At 36.0% G+C, this 20,687-nt stretch overlaps 1 protein-coding gene across 5 annotated transcripts in view; it reads right to left on the bottom strand.

The window, feature by feature from the left end:
* DDC (dopa decarboxylase) overlaps nucleotides 1–20,687 on the bottom strand; it is a 70,066-nt gene that overhangs the window by 22,927 nt on the left and 26,452 nt on the right. For all 5 annotated transcript variants that reach the window (XM_027680592.1, XM_027680584.1, XM_027680603.1 and 2 more), the window contains 6 exons: nucleotides 20,099–20,218; nucleotides 15,900–16,034; nucleotides 12,300–12,443; nucleotides 5,784–5,850; nucleotides 3,633–3,727; nucleotides 1,746–1,813 (listed from right to left, as the gene is read on the bottom strand). In XM_027680592.1, coding sequence (XP_027536393.1) covers nucleotides 1,746–1,813; nucleotides 3,633–3,727; nucleotides 5,784–5,850; nucleotides 12,300–12,443; nucleotides 15,900–16,034; nucleotides 20,099–20,218 — 629 coding nt within the window. The remainder of the gene's footprint in view (nucleotides 1–1,745; nucleotides 1,814–3,632; nucleotides 3,728–5,783; nucleotides 5,851–12,299; nucleotides 12,444–15,899; nucleotides 16,035–20,098; nucleotides 20,219–20,687) is intronic.

The raw sequence follows: 20,687 nt of genomic DNA, 5'->3' as shown, positions 1-20,687 counted from the left end.
AGTGTACATTTCATTCTTTATTAAGTGAATAACATCTATACATAAATGCCTTGCTTAAATGAAGCTTGTATGGCTGTAGTTGTGAAACTTTCACTTTGGTTAAGGAGACTTGTTGTAAAGTCTCTTGAGATTCCTTGCAATGGAATCTTCCTATCTATGAAAACAAACATTTTACGCAATGCCTTATTTAAAAAAAAAACAAAACAACCCCCCCCCAACAAACAAATAAAAAACAAAACAGAACAAAAAAAAAAGAAAGGAAAAAACATCAAGAAACAAAATGGAGACAAATACTTTCCTAAGTCTGAAGTCTAAGCTTTGCTAGGAAGAAGCTAAAATCACCTGAGATGGAACTCACAGTAGGATTGGATATACTCCCTTGTTTTCCTGAAAAGCCAGGTAAAACACTTTTAACATAGTTTCACAGGGTTTTCAGGGAAAGCGGAATTAATGAGAAATTAAACTTTAGGGACTAGACTCTGGCCCCTAATTGTTCTACAAACACTGAAGAGATTGATAGTGTACTGTCTTATTTGCAGGTGGCTATTTTTTTTAACAATGTCTTTGATTAATGAGAAAAAGATGGGAGAAACTATCAAAGGAGTTTGTTTCATTGTCTTCCTATTTTCAAATACACACAGACACAGCATGTTATGAGGTACTTATAAACTGGAGTGTTGGCTTAATCACTGCTGCTACTGATGAATTAGAGTCAAAATGTAAACCATTTACACTAAGGAAAAGAAAAAAAAAGACCACAATGGCTGGGAATATTTGAAATGCCTATATCAGCTAAAATATTTATAAAAAATGTAATATATCACCTGAAAAGTCAGCTTTGCTTGGGATATTAAAAGAGCCAAAGCTTAACCAAAAGCAACTCAGTGACTACTGTCTCACATTTATTCTTCTTTTAAATAAGGCGACCTATCTCTGCATGATGTTTTGGAGTCTTCTTTTTAACATTCAGTTTTTCCTTCCTTTTTCTCATTTTTGCAAATTTTGTTCCATTATCACTGAAATTAATGTTTTCATTTATTTTGATAACTAGTCTGCATTTACTGAATAGTTGTTTTGCTAAAAAGTATCATTAGTTGTGATGCTGGTAAACATCTAGTTTGGGACACAATAGGATCATCTATTTTGGAATGTTTTTAACAAAACCATGCTACTATTACTGCTATGATACTTTGGTTTGTTTGAAAGTATGTCTATGGGTTTCTATTTTGGCATCTTTTTATATCAAAATGTTGTCTGCTGTCATCTGGGGAAATTGAAAGTCATTACAAAATTATATACATAGTCCTTTTTGAAATCAACTGCTTTTCATCAGCCAACACTCAAACATTTTTAGAAAGGCTTTTAAAAGATGGAAGCTTAAACAAAAAAAAAATATATGGAAAAGAAAAACAAAAAGCTCTGTTGAGCATATTGTTCATTGCACTGGTATCCCTAAATTAAGTTTTTCCTTTATGTTTTAAACAGTCCCAAAATGGAGCAGGTATGAATCTGCAGAGTTTTTGGGACTTCTCTCTCTCTTTCTGAAACATCATGCAGAGCTCAGGCCTATTTCTAAATTTCACATTTTTGAAACAAGGGAATTTTTAAATAATTTACAAGACTTGAAGCTATTCAGTGCTCCTCATTTCAATAGAGAAATATAAATAAATGTTTACTGGTAGAAAGGCGGACTAACAGAATGTGATTTTTTCCCTTGCAATGTTTCCTTTTACTGTAATACTTACCACATAGCAGAGCAGTCAAAATTCACTAGGAGCCATTTGTGAGGATTAAAGTTAAATGAATCTGCAAACTGAAAATGGATAAATAAAAACAGAATTATGAAAGAGAAAAGGATCCATGTGCTAATGATATAACCCTGTTAAATTGTCTCTATACACTTTAACTACAAATGAATTACTGAATTGGGTCTTTATTATGTTCATACTAATGCCACCTTAGTTAGTAACTGTTTTAGTTAAATCTTCATTCATTTTGGGAATGGAATTCATGTTAGGTGTGCAGTTAGGCTATTAGTATTATCAACATTTTGAGCATTTGTTGAAAATTATATTTTTTAGATACATATGTTACAGAAAAGTACATATCTCATTGTAAACTAAAAAAATAAATCTGTATACTCGGATACATTCACTGGTGGTTCATATCACATTTTCCAATAAGCTTTCTATTTCTAAGAGCATTAAACATATACACACAAAATTCAAATATACATAGACAAATGATTTATTTAATTCAGAATCTGCACATCCCATTCATTCATAAAATTACAACTGACTAGGAAATGTTTGGGGTTTTGTTTTGGTTTTTTTTTTTACTGATAGGGTATTTTCTTTCAGTAGAAATCAAGTTTTTCATCTAAGTCAAAAGAAATGCCACCAAAGAATAAGGACTGGCAATACATGTTTATATATATAATGTGCCAGGCCCAGTTTACTTGAGATATGTTTAAGTGTGATGTCAGAAGAAACCCAGATAGGTAAGATGGACATCATGTGGGAAAGGCTTCATCCATGTTTTCTGTTTTAACAAAGGCAGAAGTCATCAGCCTTAAAAAAGAGAGAGAGGGGCCTGGCAGCACGTTATAGCACTCTTCTGTTCTCATTTGCTTCTCATAACCTTCCCTGTCACCTGTAAACAATTAACAATTACTCTAATAAGAGAAGATTATCTGTCTATCTATCTATATATCTATCTAGCTATCACCCTGTACTAGGTAAGGTAGGAAACTTATTCATGGTTGTTAAATATTTACTGCTATGAAAAATGCTGGCCCACACAAGGGATGCTGTTTCATTTCCTTTGGGAACCAATAACAATAATTTAAAAAATGTTCCCACACAGGAAATTACAACAAGCTTCATTTGCTGATAAAAAAAAGAGACAGAAAGAAATGCTTTATTTGTGAGGGGGTTTTCCCTCTTCTTCTTCATTAGTCACTACCTATCAGTGCTGTGTTTAAACTTCTGGCTTTACCAAACAGTAATATTTTCTCCACTGACGTGGAAGACAAGGACTTATCTGGCTGTCTGAGGGGAGCAGCAGGAAATTGAAGTATTCTTATCTAAGCAACTGAATGCCAAGTAGCCCAGCAAGGGGAGGAAAAAGGAACAGGAGTGCTGTTGGGGGAATATTTCATTTAGCTCTCTTGGTTATTAAACCCTGTCTGTTTGAGATAGAGCTACTGGCTATATCCTAGATAACTTTCAGGATGCGAGAAAAAAATCAGACATAATGACATAATCAGACAGAACTTTTTTTTTAGAATAATTTTGTGTGTGCATGTAAGGTAGAATTAGGCTTCTATAAATGTGTCATTTGGGATATTTGGGAAAGAGTTCCACTTTTCTATTTTGTAAGACGCTTTGTTGATTCAGTACTACTTGCTATTCTGAATGAGAAACTTCTACGTAGTGGGGTAACTTGCATACTCCAGTATAAACCAGTAAAAATTATATAAACTTAAGTAACGTAATAGAATGTACAGAGATTTGAGGTACAGCTTACTTGGAGATTCTGGAAGAGCCATTAATCTTAGATGCATAAACAACAAACAAATTCTATGAAAGAGCAAGGTTTTAGCAGGCTTCTAGAGAAAAAACACCACTCACCTCCACTCCATTTAAAAGATGCCTGAATTCAGGGCAGATGAATGCACTCCCAGCATAGGCTGCATCAATATGCATCCAGATATTTTCCTTATTACCTAAAAAAATAATTGAAGGGGAAATAAATTAAACAGCAGATTAAAAAGTCCTATTAATTTGGATGAAACCAAGTGCCTGAGAGGTTTCTCTTTGATGTTATTATTTTCCCAATTTAAAATTAAATGAAGAGATTAAATGTTTCTACCATCTGGGTTTTCATTTATACATAAAGATGTATACATAACATATTACTTTTCCTTCCCACTTCTCCTGGAACAAAGTCATAGAATCATAGAATATACTGAGTTGGAAGGGACTCACAAGGATCATCATGTCTTGTCTTACTAATATTAAGCAACACAAAATACTACGTGATTTTGATTTAAGAACCATTAAAAATACACTTTAAAAAAGATATATCTAGAGATTTAACTATAATTTCTATGGTAATAAAACTACTTTAGAAGGAAGAGCTAGAATACTAGCTGTGCTCCCCACTTCTAACTCATGAATCATAAACATGTGTCTCTATACAATATTTTTTACATATTGATATATATGCATGCACATGCTTTTGAACTGCCAGCAGCAAACTATTTATTACAAGGATGGAGATACTTCTGCAAAAGCAAGCACTGATGTGTTAAGAAAGTGCTAGTTTTGATTAGCGACTGAATGGTATCTGCAGAAATATTTTGTCATATGAGCAGCTCATGTATTCTCTGTAGTTTAGTATTCACATTCTTTTATAGATCATAGTATTAATGCATTTGGTAACAATTCTGGTCTATGAGTTGATGGCTAAAGCCAACATAACATTTTTACACTGGTCATCAGACAATGCTGATTGTTATTTCCACATACAGAGATCCATTGTGATCTGCATTTGGGCACCAACTTCAAGCTGAAATTTTCATTCTTGTGAACTACATTTTCCTTTTGCATAAAGGTCTGTGAAAAGCTAATACAACATTATTCACAAAATCCATAACTGAGGTTTATTTGAAAACATGTTGAAAGTTCTACTGATTAATTATTTTTAAATATGCTCATATATACTAAGAGGAAAATCAGGCAGAAAAGCTAGCACGAGACTTCTGATTTCAGTGGTGTGAAATCCTTCTCATCTCTACTGCACAAACAGGGAATCATTGAGGTGAAACACACATGAATGACTGCTATACCTAAAAGTATTGGTGTCACTGTTTTATTAGGTCAGATCTATAGGAATAACTCAAACAGCAAAATAATCTTTAGCTGCTCAGCAGACTACTAGAAACCTGTTTAGAAAGGAGGACTGAGAGAAACTGAGTCTCTTGGGCTTGTGCTGAAGAGCAAGAAACCTCACAGAGCAAGTGACCACCACACAAGCCCCACTGAATGAATTACCAGAACATCAAATGCAGTTTCTATGAAGCTGCTTCCAATAGCTTATAGCTGTAAATTTCCTGTTCTAAATGTACACTTGAATAGATATGGTGCACTTTTCATTTTCATCAGCCAGCGTGTGCTTTTGACCAAACCCTGCTGGCAGATCAAAGCTTGACACAACAAACCATCACACAGAAATACTTATGACGAGTCCATGACTCAATCGCTGCATTAAACGCCCTGGCACTTGTTCTATTTTCTTGAAAGATGAAGAAAATCAGGAAGGGGAGAGTAAGGATTAAGAATACATGTGGATTTTTAGTGCATATTTCCCTACTTTTCATAGTTGTTAGAACCACGTAGAAACAAAACACTTGGTGCAGAGGAGAATGGGAGTTCAACTTTCCCCTGATATTCACCATTGCTATAGATGCACTTGCAGGTAGAAGGGCTTGAAGAAGAATATTACAAACTGAAGCATTTACAGTAATTTTTAACTGACAGTGTTCCAAAATATGACTCCACCAGGAAAAAACCCTTGAGGCAATGTCCTCTATACTTTTTAAGAGTTTGAGAATGCACATTTGCTGCTTGACTAATATTAGAGATAAAACTGTAATTGAAGGTCTCATCTATAAGTAGCTTTATTGAATTGGAACACTGACACTGCACAACATCCTGGAAATGACTTAGCATGGCTTAAACTGATATCTGCAATTTTAGAAAGAAGCAGCAAAGACTTACAAATAGGACCCAGTTCTAACAGTTTGTCAAAGGAGCAGCAAGGTGTGGTTCCAAGAGTTGCACAGAACTGCAGAACAAGCAAAAAAAAAAGTGTTATAGCACAGAAAATTAAAAAAATATAGCAAATTAAAAAAACTCTCTGCAAAGGCAACAATAAACAAAAAGAATAAGTGATAAATGGTATGGGACTATTGTGGTTTAGGGCAAAATAAATTGATGTTAGCCATTACCAATCCTTTGTGGAACTTTTGAGAACATGGGTGGGTCTTTTTCCAAAACTCCCATAAGCGTCCATTGAAACAGATGCATAAAAGCAAATGTCAGTATAAAATTGACTGATAAGTACTGCAATATATTCACAGTATTATGCTATTTCTATAATTTATATAATTTCTATGTGTTCCACATGCTTATCATGTGGCCAAATACTAACCTCACATATGCAATTGCCATCAAAATAATTTGCAGTTCATGGTATATAAGCAAGTTCTGAATTTGAGCAACTATGGTGCTGGAATTCTTGTTGACAGAATAGGTCATCAAATGCTGCTGCCTCGATTAGAGCTCTGCAACAGAGATTTGTAACTGATTTATGCTCAATGGATCTGCAGCCTGGAAGCTGTTCACTAGTAGCATATGTTTACTATTAGACTTGCAAGATTTTTTCCCAGATAAACTTCTCAGAAATTCATCCTAAAATACCGGAACTATTTTTCCTTTATTCTTTTAATGTCTCATTTAATGTACCCTTTTGTGTGATCAGTGGGTCAAAAGCAGAGCTAACACAAATGCTTAAATTTCACAGTAGAAAGAGAATATAACTAGGTGAAAATGAACTATCATAATTTACTGGGAATATGCAGGTAGAATTTTAACCAAAAAAATCCCAAATACCAAGTACATTTAAACTGACATTATTTTATTTTTCACTGATACACTTACATTTTAAACACCCTGTCTCATTTCTGAAAGCACTAATAAAGGCTGGGTCTGGGTTTTGTCTTGTACTGGATTTTTTACATAATAAAAGACACTTTGCAGTTTAAATAGATAAATAAAGTAATCTGGGTTCTAGTCAGAGTACTGAAGTACAAAAGCATTAGATAATTTATCCACAGTCACACACTGATTACAGTACAGCCAAGAGATGACTATAAAAATGCCAAATCCAGAATTTTGCTTTTTTTTATTTTATTATTTCTAGGTACCTTTTCTGCCAAGTACACTGTCAACGCACTATCTGTTGCTTTTACAATTTTTCCCTTTATATCAGCAACTAGCCACGTTTTTCTGTGTGTATGCATGCACATGTCCCTCAGTGAATTCATGATGAGGCCAATAAGAAGAAAAACAAAAAACCTAGATGATACTTGTCCATCCACTAGACCTTTCCAGAAACAAACATACTGTCATAGCAAAACTTGCAAAAAGTAATTATTAAAATAATGAGACAATACAGTATTTTTTCTGTATCAATGTACTAAGAACTTGAGTTTGAAACAAATACAGTTCTGAAATCAGAATCATACTGTATATATAGTTGGTAAAATTGTGTGCTAACATATTTTTCCCTCAAAATAATCTAATCTTTATCCATACTGGGCCTTCCTATATTCCTGAGTCATATGAGAAGAACAAAAAAATTAAAATGCTTTGAGGTACATTTACGACTTCTCTGGAAGACCAATCACCATTTGAAGGAGGTTGCTTTGAAAAGATTGTAGGGTATCTTTTGAAATAGGAATAAATTTGGTCCCTATTTTTACTAAGAGGGCATGCATGTATGGAGTGAAAATATATTTATCACATTGTTGTCTACCTAAGATGTTTCCACAATCAGGAGAAACCTGCTTTTCATCTTTGGCTGAAGATCTACACATTGGATCACAAGAATTGGAGGATACCATGATGAAAATTCCAATTTTTCTATATAGATAAAGAATAGGGATTAACCCATTAGACTGGGAAGTAAATAAAAGAGTGCACTATAAACTTAACACTGATTTTACACCTATATTTTATGACAATATGCTATGAATTTTCTGACAAGATTAGAGTGAAACTATTTTGGCTAGTCCAGCAATTAAAATATTGAGGAAGATTTCACAACAGAAAGTTGCACATTATTGTTGTTAGTATTGTACTGCAGTTAAGGTATTCTCCTTCTAATCAGGATAAGGAGTATGTTTTTTCAATGAGAGATTATATGAGTTCAAACATATTCTTAGTTGTTTAAATAATGGCTTATTCTGTAAAGTATACCTCATTTTCTAAAATAATTTTGTTTTCCTCTCTGCAGGTGTCTAAGCCTCAAAGCTACTTGCTTTAATTCTCAGAAACCACTTAAAGTGACAGCATCTGCTCTTGTCAGGACTCTCATTACCCCGCCTCAGTACTGCAGAATGAATCTAACTCAATTTGTAGCCTATGTAACACCAGAAAAATCACATTTGTGCAAAGGGCAGGGGACAGGCTGCATCACTGAAATGGGACTGATGGCTCAGTATAGCCTGCAGGCCTTATCCTTTTCAGGTTGTGCACTTCAAATTTGACTCAGCCCTGGCTGTGAATACAAAACAGCTAAAAAGCTTGCATCAGTCATCTCATGTATTAGTTTCCTGAAAGGAAGAGCTATATCAGGAAACATCCATGAACATTTATGATGCCTGAGAGCAATTACTCTCAATCTTTTCAACTGGAAGAACCTCCTATACCTTTTGCAAAAGACATGGACACATTTTGCATGGTTTCACCACAAAGCTTTTCATTTGCAACTAACTAAAATGAGGCAGGACTTTCAATGTTCCCTTATTGTTTTTATTTTCTCCTACTCAGTTCTTTGCTGGCTTGCACTTATGACAATGTCTGTGGCCTGAAGAAAACTGCAATAGTTCTCTAAACCACTGTTCACTATTTTACAAAACAGCAATCATTCATAAACTGTGGGTAAAGAAACATCACCCTAGGCATCTGTACATGTCTCCAGAATGCTTCTTCCAAATGGAAATCTGTGGTCAGGATCTAAGTGTTGACTTCTACTGAAAAGATGGCTCCTCTGTCAGTCTGATTCTGATTTATTGTTTCCCAAGTGAGTCTGGATATAAACAGCCTGCTTCTTAATATCCTGCAGATCATCATTCAGAAAAGTCATTTCAGCTAGAATCAGAGAGACTTCAGGCTGGGCAGCAAGGCAACCGTGTCATAGGAGCATTATACTGGATAAGGCTGTTGAAGTGTATTGTACTATATATATGCCAGCTGCAACCTATCAGTGTTGATTTATGAAAGACAGCATAAAGCTCACAGGCCACTTACACACATTCAAGTGAACTGGGCTTGAATGCAGTGGACACTACATCTGAATTTAGAAGTGCTTAACTTAGTGGTCTCCAAATTTGAGCATCCCAGTCAACATTCAGCGAACGCAGAGACCTGTCTCAAGCTGGGACCGTAGGGCCCAGCTGAGAAAGGCATTTACCATGTGCTTAACCACCAGTGTGTGTTTATAATTAATGAAATGGACATGACTTCAGCATATGCTTTAAAGCTCACCCTTTAATGGTGGTCAAATGAAGGGCTGTGTATCATCCACACTGGGAAATTGCTCCTTGGTAAATTGTGGCAACTTTAGTGCCTCAACACCTGACATGGTTAAGTGCTTTGTTTGCACAGTCTGCTTGCTTTACTATATGAAAATACCCCTGTTTCAATTTCTGCAAAAGTATTTTGAAACAGATCAATTAACACAAGTCTGAATTTAGAAATAAACAAATGAAAACAAAAGTAGAGATCTGGGTACCTATTGGCAATAGCCTTCACTGAACAGAAAGATATACACATTACTAATGCTAAAAGATATTGATGGTTGGTAGGAATGCAAAGATTCCTTTTAAAGACAATGCCTCTCCCCAGAAAAAGGCTAACTGCAAAATCCTATGTATGTGAAAAGCAAACCTATAACTACCGTATTGCTGTAATGACAGAACCTCTTTCACATCAAGGAAACCTGGCCCTGACTCTCCACTCACCTCTACAGGGAAAGCATATCTATCAAGTTCAGTATAATGATTCCTCATTTATTCATTAAGTATAAGAGGAGAATCATGCCTATAAGGCATTGTAATTTAGTTGTATTTTCTTTTTAATCCCTTACAAAACTTCTTGCTGATAAGGGAGACTGAAACAACTTGGATGCAAACAAGACATCTTCATTAGAAATGATCTCTCTGCTGTCACAAGTCTCTTCAGGCAGAATTTCTTCCGTCAAACTTGTTGCTTTGATGTTGAATCACTCCCCTTAGTGAACGATCAGTAAGTACAGGGAGACAAGGAATCAAGTGGCATAAGGTGTTTCCTTGGTAATGTGCATATCTTTGTTGTCAGAACAAAATAAAATAGCACCAAATTACTCAAGAAAAAAAGAAATGGAAATGCTTTTGAAATCTTCAAGCCAGAAAAGGGAGCACTAAGACAGTCCATGGACTGCTGCTCAGCATGGCAGAGAATTAGCACACCTTTTGAGTTAAGTAGCCAACCATAAGGATAATGAGATCTACTTTAATCTAAGATGACATGTTTTATGCATACAAATAAATGGAAGATCCAGTACAGGCCATATTAACTCAGATGGAGCCTCTGCTGTCTTTGAAAGCCTGTTTTGCACAGCTAAACAAACAGAGGAAGAAAAACAACAGTTAAATCATCCGTCGTAAAGGTGTCACTGAATACATAAACCAGATTTTTTTATTTCCTCGTTACACAAAAAAAAATTAATAAGGAATGAATATTTATGAAGGGCAAGTTGCCTTTTTCTTTGTTAATGGACAAAAGTTGAGGAAAAAACACATTAACTTTGCAGTTAGTGCATGAAGACATGATACAGTGCTGTACTTGTAATTGTTTAAAATTAACAGTAAGATACAAAAGTAGGATCCTGTGTAAGGTATTATGAGCTGGGGTCATATAACAGAGAAATAAAACATGCCTTGTGGCATGTTCTCCACCTCAATAGGTGCAGCCCACAGAAAAAAGTTCATTTGGGAAGACCTAGAGGTGTTTTGTTTCTCAGTCATAGTCTTATTATACTGATAGGATGCGCTTGGTCATTCCAAGGACTCGATCATTCTAGGCAGCCTAGAATTTAGCATCATTCTGCACATATAAAACCACTTTTCACTCTAGTCATCCTCGTACTACTTATAAACAGACTTTAAAGGTTAGTAATAAGAACAGTAAAAAGATTATATTTTCAAAAGAGCTTGGTGAAATTTAAGCTTCTTAGTCCCATTTGGCACTTATCCATGAGTATAAGAAAGCTTAATCTGCTAATTCTTCTAAAAACAGTTCATAGAAATTGAAGTTCACATTAGCCCTTTTCAAAATGTTACCATATGAAAAAAAAAACCTCATCAGACATGACTTTTCTGAAAACATTGTGACACATTTTTCAATCTCTTAAAAAATCAGTTTCTGAAGTTCTCAGTTTCTAAATTAGTTGTTGGTGGGGTTTTTTTCTTCAGTTTTTCTTCAGTGGAGGCCAGTAAAAACATATTCCTTGTAGCATGTTATACCCCTTAATAGATCTATACAGCCCATGGTCAATATCAAGTTTTGCAGAGGCATAATGCTGGGAAACAAGCAAAAAATTTTGTTGGTGATGTACAAAACCACAATAGAAGTTACTTACTTCATGGCAAAAGTCAAATGGTAAAATCTCGTTTTAACTTGAAATAATAAGATGGTGCTCTGAACTGGCAGGAGGAATAGATCTGACAAATAAGCAAATATTCTTTTTGATCAGGTACTTATAGTAGAACACAACTTTAGAATTTTATCTAATCTAACACTGTTCTATGTCAAAAATTGGGAGATTTTGCTAGACTGTTGTAAAAGCAGGAATCTCTGGAAAAGAAAGTGGACAGATAACAAAAAATGACGACACCTGAAGTTTCCACAGCCACATTCCCTATAGCTCACTTGTTAGAGATTAGTTATGTAGTCAGAAATACCCAACTGACAGTGCCTGATATTGATGATATTTGGGGTATATTATGGAGGTTCATTTCTTTGCTAAAATACTGAGGAGGGGAAACTATTGTTTCTTGAAGATACTTAAGCTTGAGGGAGCATTATTTAATTTATTTCCTTTAAGCTTCTTTTATGTGTAAGTAAGTTAGAAACTGAAAAATAAAGGTAAACAGTTCAGAGTTCAAGGGTTAGGAGATTATAACACTGCAAAACTACCTGCAACTACAAAAGGGACCCCTATTTATTCAACTGTCTAGTATAACTTTAAGTCCTTTTAAAACATCATTTTGCTGAGAAATGCAACCAGCTGCTTCAATTGGTTTCTCCTCCTGCACAGAAGGGCATGTGAAGAACACTCATGGAACCTCTCCTGGTATTCTACCTCAGCTGCCTGTCAGTGCCTCTGTTACTGATTAGACCATCTACTCTTGTCAAAAGTAGCTTATCAGAAGCAAAAAATCCACTGATTAATTAAAATCCAGTACTCACAAAGAACGGTATAAGACCAGCAGCTTTGTCTTCATCCAGAACCTTCTTCAGGGCTGAACCACAAACACTAAATGTATCATCTGAAGGAACATTTTTAATCTTCACAGCACCAATTAATGCAGCCCTTTCCACAGATGAATGAGCCTACAAGGAAATGGGGAAGTTTTAAGACTGACACCTTTTATTGGAATGTGAGTTCATTTGAATTAAAAAAAAAAAAATTGATTTCTTTCAAGTAAAGCAATACTTGAGATCCTGGGACTGTTGGTGGTATGTAAAAGATACATACCTCTCTCTTTTTCATACAGATAGATAAACAGATGGATACACATAAATGTACATACCTATACACACAATTAACTGATAGAAACCCTGAAATATCCTTGAGACCATTGCCATGACACAATTCAGATAGGAGTTCAATTAACCTTAGTGAGATCTTTAATTAACATGGTAGGATTGATGTAGAGCTTGAGGATTTGGCTCTAAATCAACCCAAAGATGTGCAGATAATCAGTTTGCCTGATAATGACTCAGTTGCTTACTAGCTTATTTTTATGGTATACAGCTCTGCTGACCTCTAAAATAATACACATCATGGTATGATATAAACTGAGATACTTTCTTACATTACCATTTTTTTAGATGATGTACTGACTAAACTGCGGATCAATCATTCATTCATTTTGTTAGGCAAGTAAGGGATCATTCCCAATATGTTATTTTATTTTATTTACAACCCACCTCATTTGAATTCTCCAGAAATAATAATTTTTAGAGCATAAAGCACATGTCAGTAATAAAAACAAATATATCACTAAGAAATTCTTGTAAAATTATGAAGTACAATAGAATAATAACTAGAATAACTCTATTGACAATGAAAGATACATTTAGCCACAAAATACTCTCATTTACAACATGACTAAAACAAAAGAAAAACCTGTTTTACCTTCCACCTTCTACAGTTTTATGAATCATCATTAATTTGAAAGAGAAAAATTCCTCACCTTTTCATATCATGACTATTCTCATTCACATCTCCATCTTACCCTTGCTGATTCTTGCCAGTGCGTACAAGAGCACTTATTAATTCTATTTTAATTTAGCTTATAATCACAAAAATAATAATCCAAAACTTCAGTTGAACTAGACTAGATGAAGATCAAGCTTTTGCCTTTCAACTTCACATATCCCTGGAATTACATGTTTTAAAGGCAGATGTATCATTAATTTTTATCTCAGCAGTGCCTCTTTGTTAAAATGCTTTGGTAAACTAATTAGGCACCAACTTGAGAAAATTTGGAAGCCTAGACTTGAAATATAACTTTTAAAGTGGAAACTATGTGTGGCATAGAAATACCACACTTCATTCAAGTGTACAATGGAAAAATATGTTTTATAACTTATTTATACAAGAATTGCAAATAAGCAAACAATAATAATACACTGAGGTTTTTAGCCAGTCAGAACCTCTAAATTGCTTCATCAAGACTTGAAAACTGCAGCAAGATTCTCTTCCAAATGCATTCTTGCATTGTTGGGCTCTGTCAGTGAATGGTTTTCACTCCCACAGAATGGCTTACATTTAACTTTCTTTTGCGGATTATTGCCTGTGAGTCACACAGGTCTGTTCTTAATGCAGAAGGAACAGTGAGCTCTGCAACAACCTGCTTTGAAAGGTCAACAGTGTCTTAAGGCAAATCCTTCTGTAAACACAAGATCCTCTGACCTTCAGTAGGCAGGAAGGCCTGTCAGTCCTCATTTCAGGTCAGCCACTTACATGGGACAAAAAATCAAAATAAGTAAAAGGCTTTGTGCATCACTGGGTCAGTCAGAGCTCTGGGACTGGTGGTCTGCGCAATACTGACCTTAGGGTCTCAGACAAAAAAAAGGACAAATATCCTTTGTGCCTTTTGAAAGCAATTATCTTTCCTCGTATTTTCTTTTCTTGAGTCTTCTCACCATGCAAGTGTAGTCCCTCTTGCCACCAGCAAAGAGCAAGTGTACTTTTAACTTCTTCTGCAGTGCTTTTTAACATACACTTAGTAGTAAATCAAAGTAAGGCTGAAACCTGGCCATTTTATTCTGCATAATCAAATATTACTTAAAAATATACGTTAGGTACTAAAGAAGGGTTTGGTTTTTTTCTGTCTCATTGACATGTAGGTAAGAAAATGTTACAGCTATTGAGAAACAACATTGCTTGGCCCTTCAGTAGTATTAGTGTGTCAGAAAGGTAGCAGCAGCAGAACTCATAAGAGTACAATTTGTTCTCTTTAATAGTAAAAACCTCTCTTGTCATGGCCTGCTGAGCATTTAGCATAACTCAGTCTGCTAAATACCACTCACAGTCAGAAATCAAAGATTATATTTTCTGTCTCCTTAAAAGATTTCTTAGTTGTATTGACAGATGGAGATCTTAGAATTTTTCTTCTTTAAAAACAAACAAAAAATGTTTTGGGCTTCTTCAAGTACTGTGACCAATTTGCTTTATATTCATGCATCAGGTTTGTCTGTGTACCTGCACCCATGCAGGCATATAGGGGGATGATGTATGTGTGTTCGTTTGCACATGTGTATGCACACGTGTGCATAGATGGATATACAAGCTTGGATGCAACAAAAGATGGTCTAGAATTATTCAACATAACTAAAATTAACACAATTATCTTTATTTACTTCAAATAAGCTCTTTTTATAAAGAGGCAATACTTATGTAACACTGATGTTTGGATATTTACCCTTCGTATTATCGTAGCACACATGAGATTCCAGCCCACTTATCACAGAATCATAGAATGTCCTGCATTGGCAGGGACCTCAAAGATCACCTAGTGCCAATCCCCATGCCATGGGCAGGGACACCTTCCACTAGACCAGGCTGCTCAAGAGCTCCATCCAACCTGGCTTTGACACTTCCAGGAATGGGGCATCCACAACCACTCTGGGCAACCTGTTCCAGTGCATTGCCACCCTCACAGTAAAGAATGTCTTCCTAATATCTAATCTAGACCTACTCTCGCTCAGTTCAAAACCATGAAGGTGGGGTCTGACCAGAGCAGAGGTGCAGAATCCCCTCCCTCAACCTGCTGGCCAAACTGCTTTTGATACAGCTCAGGATACAATTGTCTTTCTAGGCTGTGAGTGCACATCACTGGGTCATGTCCAGCCCCTCATCCACCAGCACCCCCCAAGTCCTTCTCAGCAGGGCTTGCTCTCAATCCCTTCATCCCCCAGCCTGTATTGATACTAGGGGTTGCCCTGACCCAGGTGCAGCACCTCGCACTTGGTCTTGTTAAATCTTATGAGATTCCCATGGGCTTGAGATTGTCCAGGTACCTCTGGGTGCCATCCCATCCTTCAGGTTTATCAACCGCACCACTCAGCTTAATGTCATCTGCAAATTTCTTGAGGGTGCACTCCATCCCTTCACCTATGTCCTTAATGAAGATATTAAATAATACTGGACGCAGTATGGACCAGCAAAACCAAATAGTGACCAATCCAAGAAGTTTATGCCTAATTCACCTGCCCATTCAGATGGCTGAAATTGTTAAGTATAGATGTCATGTTTCCATGTTAATAAGAGGTACTCACCTGATCAGAAGCATAAGCCACCAGCCTGCCCATGATCTCTGCTTCTGTTAGCTCAGGCTTTTCTGACTGCACCCGTCTGATAGCTTTTGTTCTAGCAGCAAGCAGTGAAATCAGGGTGGCCTCACTTGCACTTCCCTGTGGGACAAATTGAAGGAAGGTTCAAAATGAAGACATTCCAGAAGAAGAAAAGAAATGTTTGTTTTCTTCTGCATGAATCTGCGAAGTTGTTAACAGAAACTGCAGATGAGAAACTGTGCAATCTCCTACTTTTAAAAATATGTCTGACAGCAAGGGCGGAACCTGTGTTTAATCTTTGTCTCCTCCTTCTTGATGCCCCTGCCTGTTTTCTTTAATCTCTATGCCTGTTCAGCTTAGGCACCAGCCTTGCAGTCAGTGCTAGAAAGCTGGACTCACAGACTTAACTGTATGTGAAAAGGCTCTCAAACCAGGCACCGATCAGTTGTTAACCAGTAACAATGGCAGACTAACTGCTGATTTCTCTTCTAACTCTGGATTTCTGCTCATTTAAGTTCAATCAGGATTTGAACATCAGCTCTCGCTTCTATCAAGCAACATGCCTAATTATATGTCTTCTCTGACGTTAGAATTACCCTGCGTAAGTCAATTATTGTGTCTAAAAGAGAAAAACACTGAAAAACAAAAAATGCTGATTCTTTATAGCTAATTGCACTTCAAAGTATTAGTTATGTATGTTTTCTTTATCACAAACACAAACACACAGATGAAAAGAACAGTTACACACTATTTCTAAATTGCACTTTGACTCACAAAACATCGGTTTAAAATGTGCCTTGGATACTCTGTGACAACAAAAGGGGGAATTTTTTTGTATCAATTTCTCAGTAGATTTCACAGAATACAACTTTCAAAAAATTCTTTTTACAGTTTTCATCTAGAATAGGCAGAAGAGACATGATCTAAACTGCTCTTTTAAACCACAAGTAACAGTTTGTAAACACATGTTCATAAATTTCAATGTACTGGGGGGTCTTATGCAAGATCAAGATTTTAGGTACTTTAAAAGTTAATCAATCATCATGTGAATCATAACAGTGCAATGAATACAGTTGATTATATTAATATGTATGTCTCTGAAATATCCCAAGTGTCAACAAACTAATTTTGGAGCGATGTTTTTTGTCCTGTACCAAAATTCTATCCTCCCTCTGTTGAAGACCTATGTGTACTTAGTAATTACAGCAAATGTTTAAATACTTGAGAAGTCTTTTTTCTTCCCTGAAGATTGGCCTGATCTGACAGATTTCATATGTGATAAATGATCCCAGTGAATTCAGAGTTTCTCCTATACTGAAATTAGCTGAGCTATTTTTATAAGACAAAGGTGCCCTTTACACATGGAGAAATCATCCTACTTTTTCTGTCTAAGAAGTCAAAATATCTGAAATAAAATAACTGTTTATACTGTTAGTGTATTTCCAGGACATGTAAGGAATATGCATATTAAAAAAATGTGCACAGATATATGAAAGAAAATGGCTGTAAGAAATTACAACAGTTAAGGCATTAATTTGAGATCTGGAAATTTAGGCCTGCACTATTCTGGTGACAGCCTGGCTGGGTGGGTGAATGACTTAGGCTGAAGAATAGCCTCAGCTTTCTGAGGAGTTCCACAAGATATGCTGGCTGTTCATCCAGACTGGTGCATAGTCAATGTATACAACAGTTCTTGTATGAATTTCCTTATACAGAAACATGTATGAAAAGGAAAGGGCCTGCTGTCCAGCTGAGTCTTGCCTTCTGATATACAGCTGGGCCATAGCCTAAATAAAGGCACCTGAATCCAGCAACTTGGAAATGCTTTTGGATGTCTCACAATAGACACAGGCTTTTTCACCTTGCCTCAGTTTCCATAAATCACTTTTTTTATACTGAGTCACCTTTTTTATACTGAAGCTTACAGTGTTTGCAGAACCTGGTTTCCAAGGCTCTTCTAAACACTTTGCACAAAAGTCTTGCATTAACTATTTTTAAGGAAAAAACCCCCCTTGGTTCTTGAACTACTTGGCTAACCGACAAGCAAGATAAATCATCAGTGTTCCTTGCCAGGCCAACGATATCTTTGTCTCACCCCTAAAATACTTTGCCGAGCAAAAAAAACTCTTTAAAATTCACTTTCCAGCAATTTATCTAGAATGAACAGCAGGATACAAACTTCAGGAAGAAAGTTGCTTTCTCATTTATTTTTAAAAGCTGGTTTTTTCCCCTCTTGAATGCTGTATTCTACATTAAGTGAAGGATGATGGTACCTTTCCTTTTACCACAAGCAAACAAAGGTTGCCATGGCAAGCAGGCTCAAGAGGCGGAAGAAATATCAGCAAGAGCTGATGTTCATGTCCACTAGAGCTCTGAACTGAAATTTTCTTTCATCTTTTGCCATTTTGAAGTGTCATCCTGCACACAACAACAAAGTGCTTCATATTGACGTAGACTTTCAAATGTAATTAAGAGCCAATTTTCACAGGCTCGGTTTTACCCAATACCACAATAATTACTTGGCATTTACCAAGAGAATGACTGGCACTTTCACACACTCCTGTTGTATTTGCCTCACGCTTTGCCTCTTATTTGTATCATTATTGTTTCAGGAGCAAGACGAAGATCTGCAGCCCAAATGACTGCATTGTAAGCAGGAACATAGCCCACTTTCGATTTTTGAAACTGACTGGTTTCTGATGAAAATTATGGGCAATCTAGCACTGTCAGCCTGGAAGGGCAACATTTCCTGCTGATAACAATCAGGCATAATTGCTTGCTTTCACTGGTACAAAAGAGATGCTGCTAAGATGCATGACGAAAGCTTGATTTCTTGAACATGACCCCCTCCCTAGCAATTGTAATGATAAAGATACTAACAGGGCAAGCAGATGAATAAAGAACTATACTGTAAATGCACTGGTGTAGGTGCAGCTCCACCTAGGAGAATCAAAACAGTTGGATTAAATTCATTCTTGCCTTGGAAGATGTTGGGAAGAATTCATTGGAATATGCTGTAGGCATTTGCAGCTGAGATCAAAGAAAGAAGCCTCTGCTTCTAGCCTCTAATTTAGATGTATATTAGAAGTCTGTCTTGGGATAAAATGGATTGTGCCCTGGCCTCCAATGACCAGACTCCAGAGATTATCAAAGGAGCACAGAACAATTATTTAAAATTTAGTCTTTTTCACAGTAGAGATCTATTTCAATAGATTAATAGCTGCGACCAGAGCTGCATTTGCAGAATGACCATGCGCTAGTGGAGCTATGGCTGACAAATAATATAGCTTTATTATGCAGGCAAGTTGGCCCATTGATGACGTATTCATTATTGTTCATGCTTTCTGTTCAGACATTGTACGTTTCATTAAGCAGTCAATGTCAAAGTTTGGGGGTTTGTTCTATTTTGAAGATGCAGTGTAGTCTGAAAATGGTATTATCTACTGATAGTACTGCTTAGTTCAACTTTTAAGCAGCCCTTCATTTTATTATAATATTCCAATATTTCTTTTTATTACATAAGGAAAACTTCTTAAAATAATTTCAACTTCTTTGACAAAGAGTGACAGACTTTCTACAACATTCTGCTATTTCTACGTGTTGAAGATTATCTCCTATGTTGTTATCCATTGCTTGATCTCTGACAGTTTTTCTCCTAAAAAAAACAAAACAGGAAGGCTCTTTTGAAAATTGACTGAGGTAAACAATTGCACGTGTATAAGGTGGGCTTCATGGAAGCCTTTGTAACTACTTTTCATGCTGCTCTACTCAAATCCTCAGATATATTTCTATCTGAGAAGATTTTTTCTAATTTCAGCTATGAGACATTGCCGCACATTGTCGGTAAGTATGAGCTCAATTCGTTAATAAACAAATTAAATTATTCTGATTTGAATTTTAAGCCTAAACTGTGCTTTTAAATTGAACTACTAGTAATTCTTCACAGAGAAGTGTTTCAGAAATCAGTTGCTCTAAAATCAAATCATTCATGTCATTACTTTCATGAATGATCCTACCCACATATGGACCTTCTCACAGAGCATCAATCTTTCTGAAAATTAGAAAGGAACCCATGTGGCAGAAAAAAAAAATTATTCCCTTTATTAGTGTCTTAGTATAAAGATTTTACAAAATCATCAAGTTCACAAACTCAATTTGTATTCTTTTTTCAGGTCCCCTCTTACCTGAATGACTCCTCCACCTTGGCCATCCTTCCCAGCTAAAAATTCTTGAGGCAAGTTAATCATCTTCCCTAGCCAATCCAGCATGACAGTCTCCAGCTCTGTGCAAGCTGGACTTGCAGCCTGTGTTGAAAACCAGAACATAGGGAATAATCTCAGTACACCATGAAGAGAAACAAGATCTACTGGAGCGAGAATAATTCTGTCTTTTCACTATGGAGGAAGAGACTAGATGACTAATGTTACTAGCCAAATTAGGGACCTGAAGACCACTTTTTGCATGCTGTTTCTAATACTTATTAAAACAAATATCAAAACAGGCCTTACATAGAACTGTAACTATCAAATGTCAAAGCTAGGATTTGCATCTTGCTTTTTTTTTTCAACATCCAATACCAGCCTCTTTTGAGAAGAGTCCACCTCATATGAATGTGAAGTTTTTAACACAATTTTCCATTCATCCAGATGAAATGAGAAATAACAACACTGGGTGATAGGCAGTACTCATATACTTATTGAATTACCAGGGAGTTTGCACTGCTACTGCTAATTCTAAATGCTGGTGATTTTTCAAGGTCAAAACTTTTAAGAG

The sequence above is a fragment of the Neopelma chrysocephalum genome, unplaced genomic scaffold (assembly GCF_003984885.1).
Source record: "Neopelma chrysocephalum unplaced genomic scaffold, ASM398488v2 Primary Assembly neopelma1_22b, whole genome shotgun sequence".
In the NCBI taxonomy this organism is placed as follows: Eukaryota; Metazoa; Chordata; class Aves; order Passeriformes; family Pipridae; genus Neopelma; species Neopelma chrysocephalum.
The sequence above is the reverse complement of the archived record's forward strand: the minus strand, read 5'-3'. Positions and strand labels throughout refer to the sequence as shown.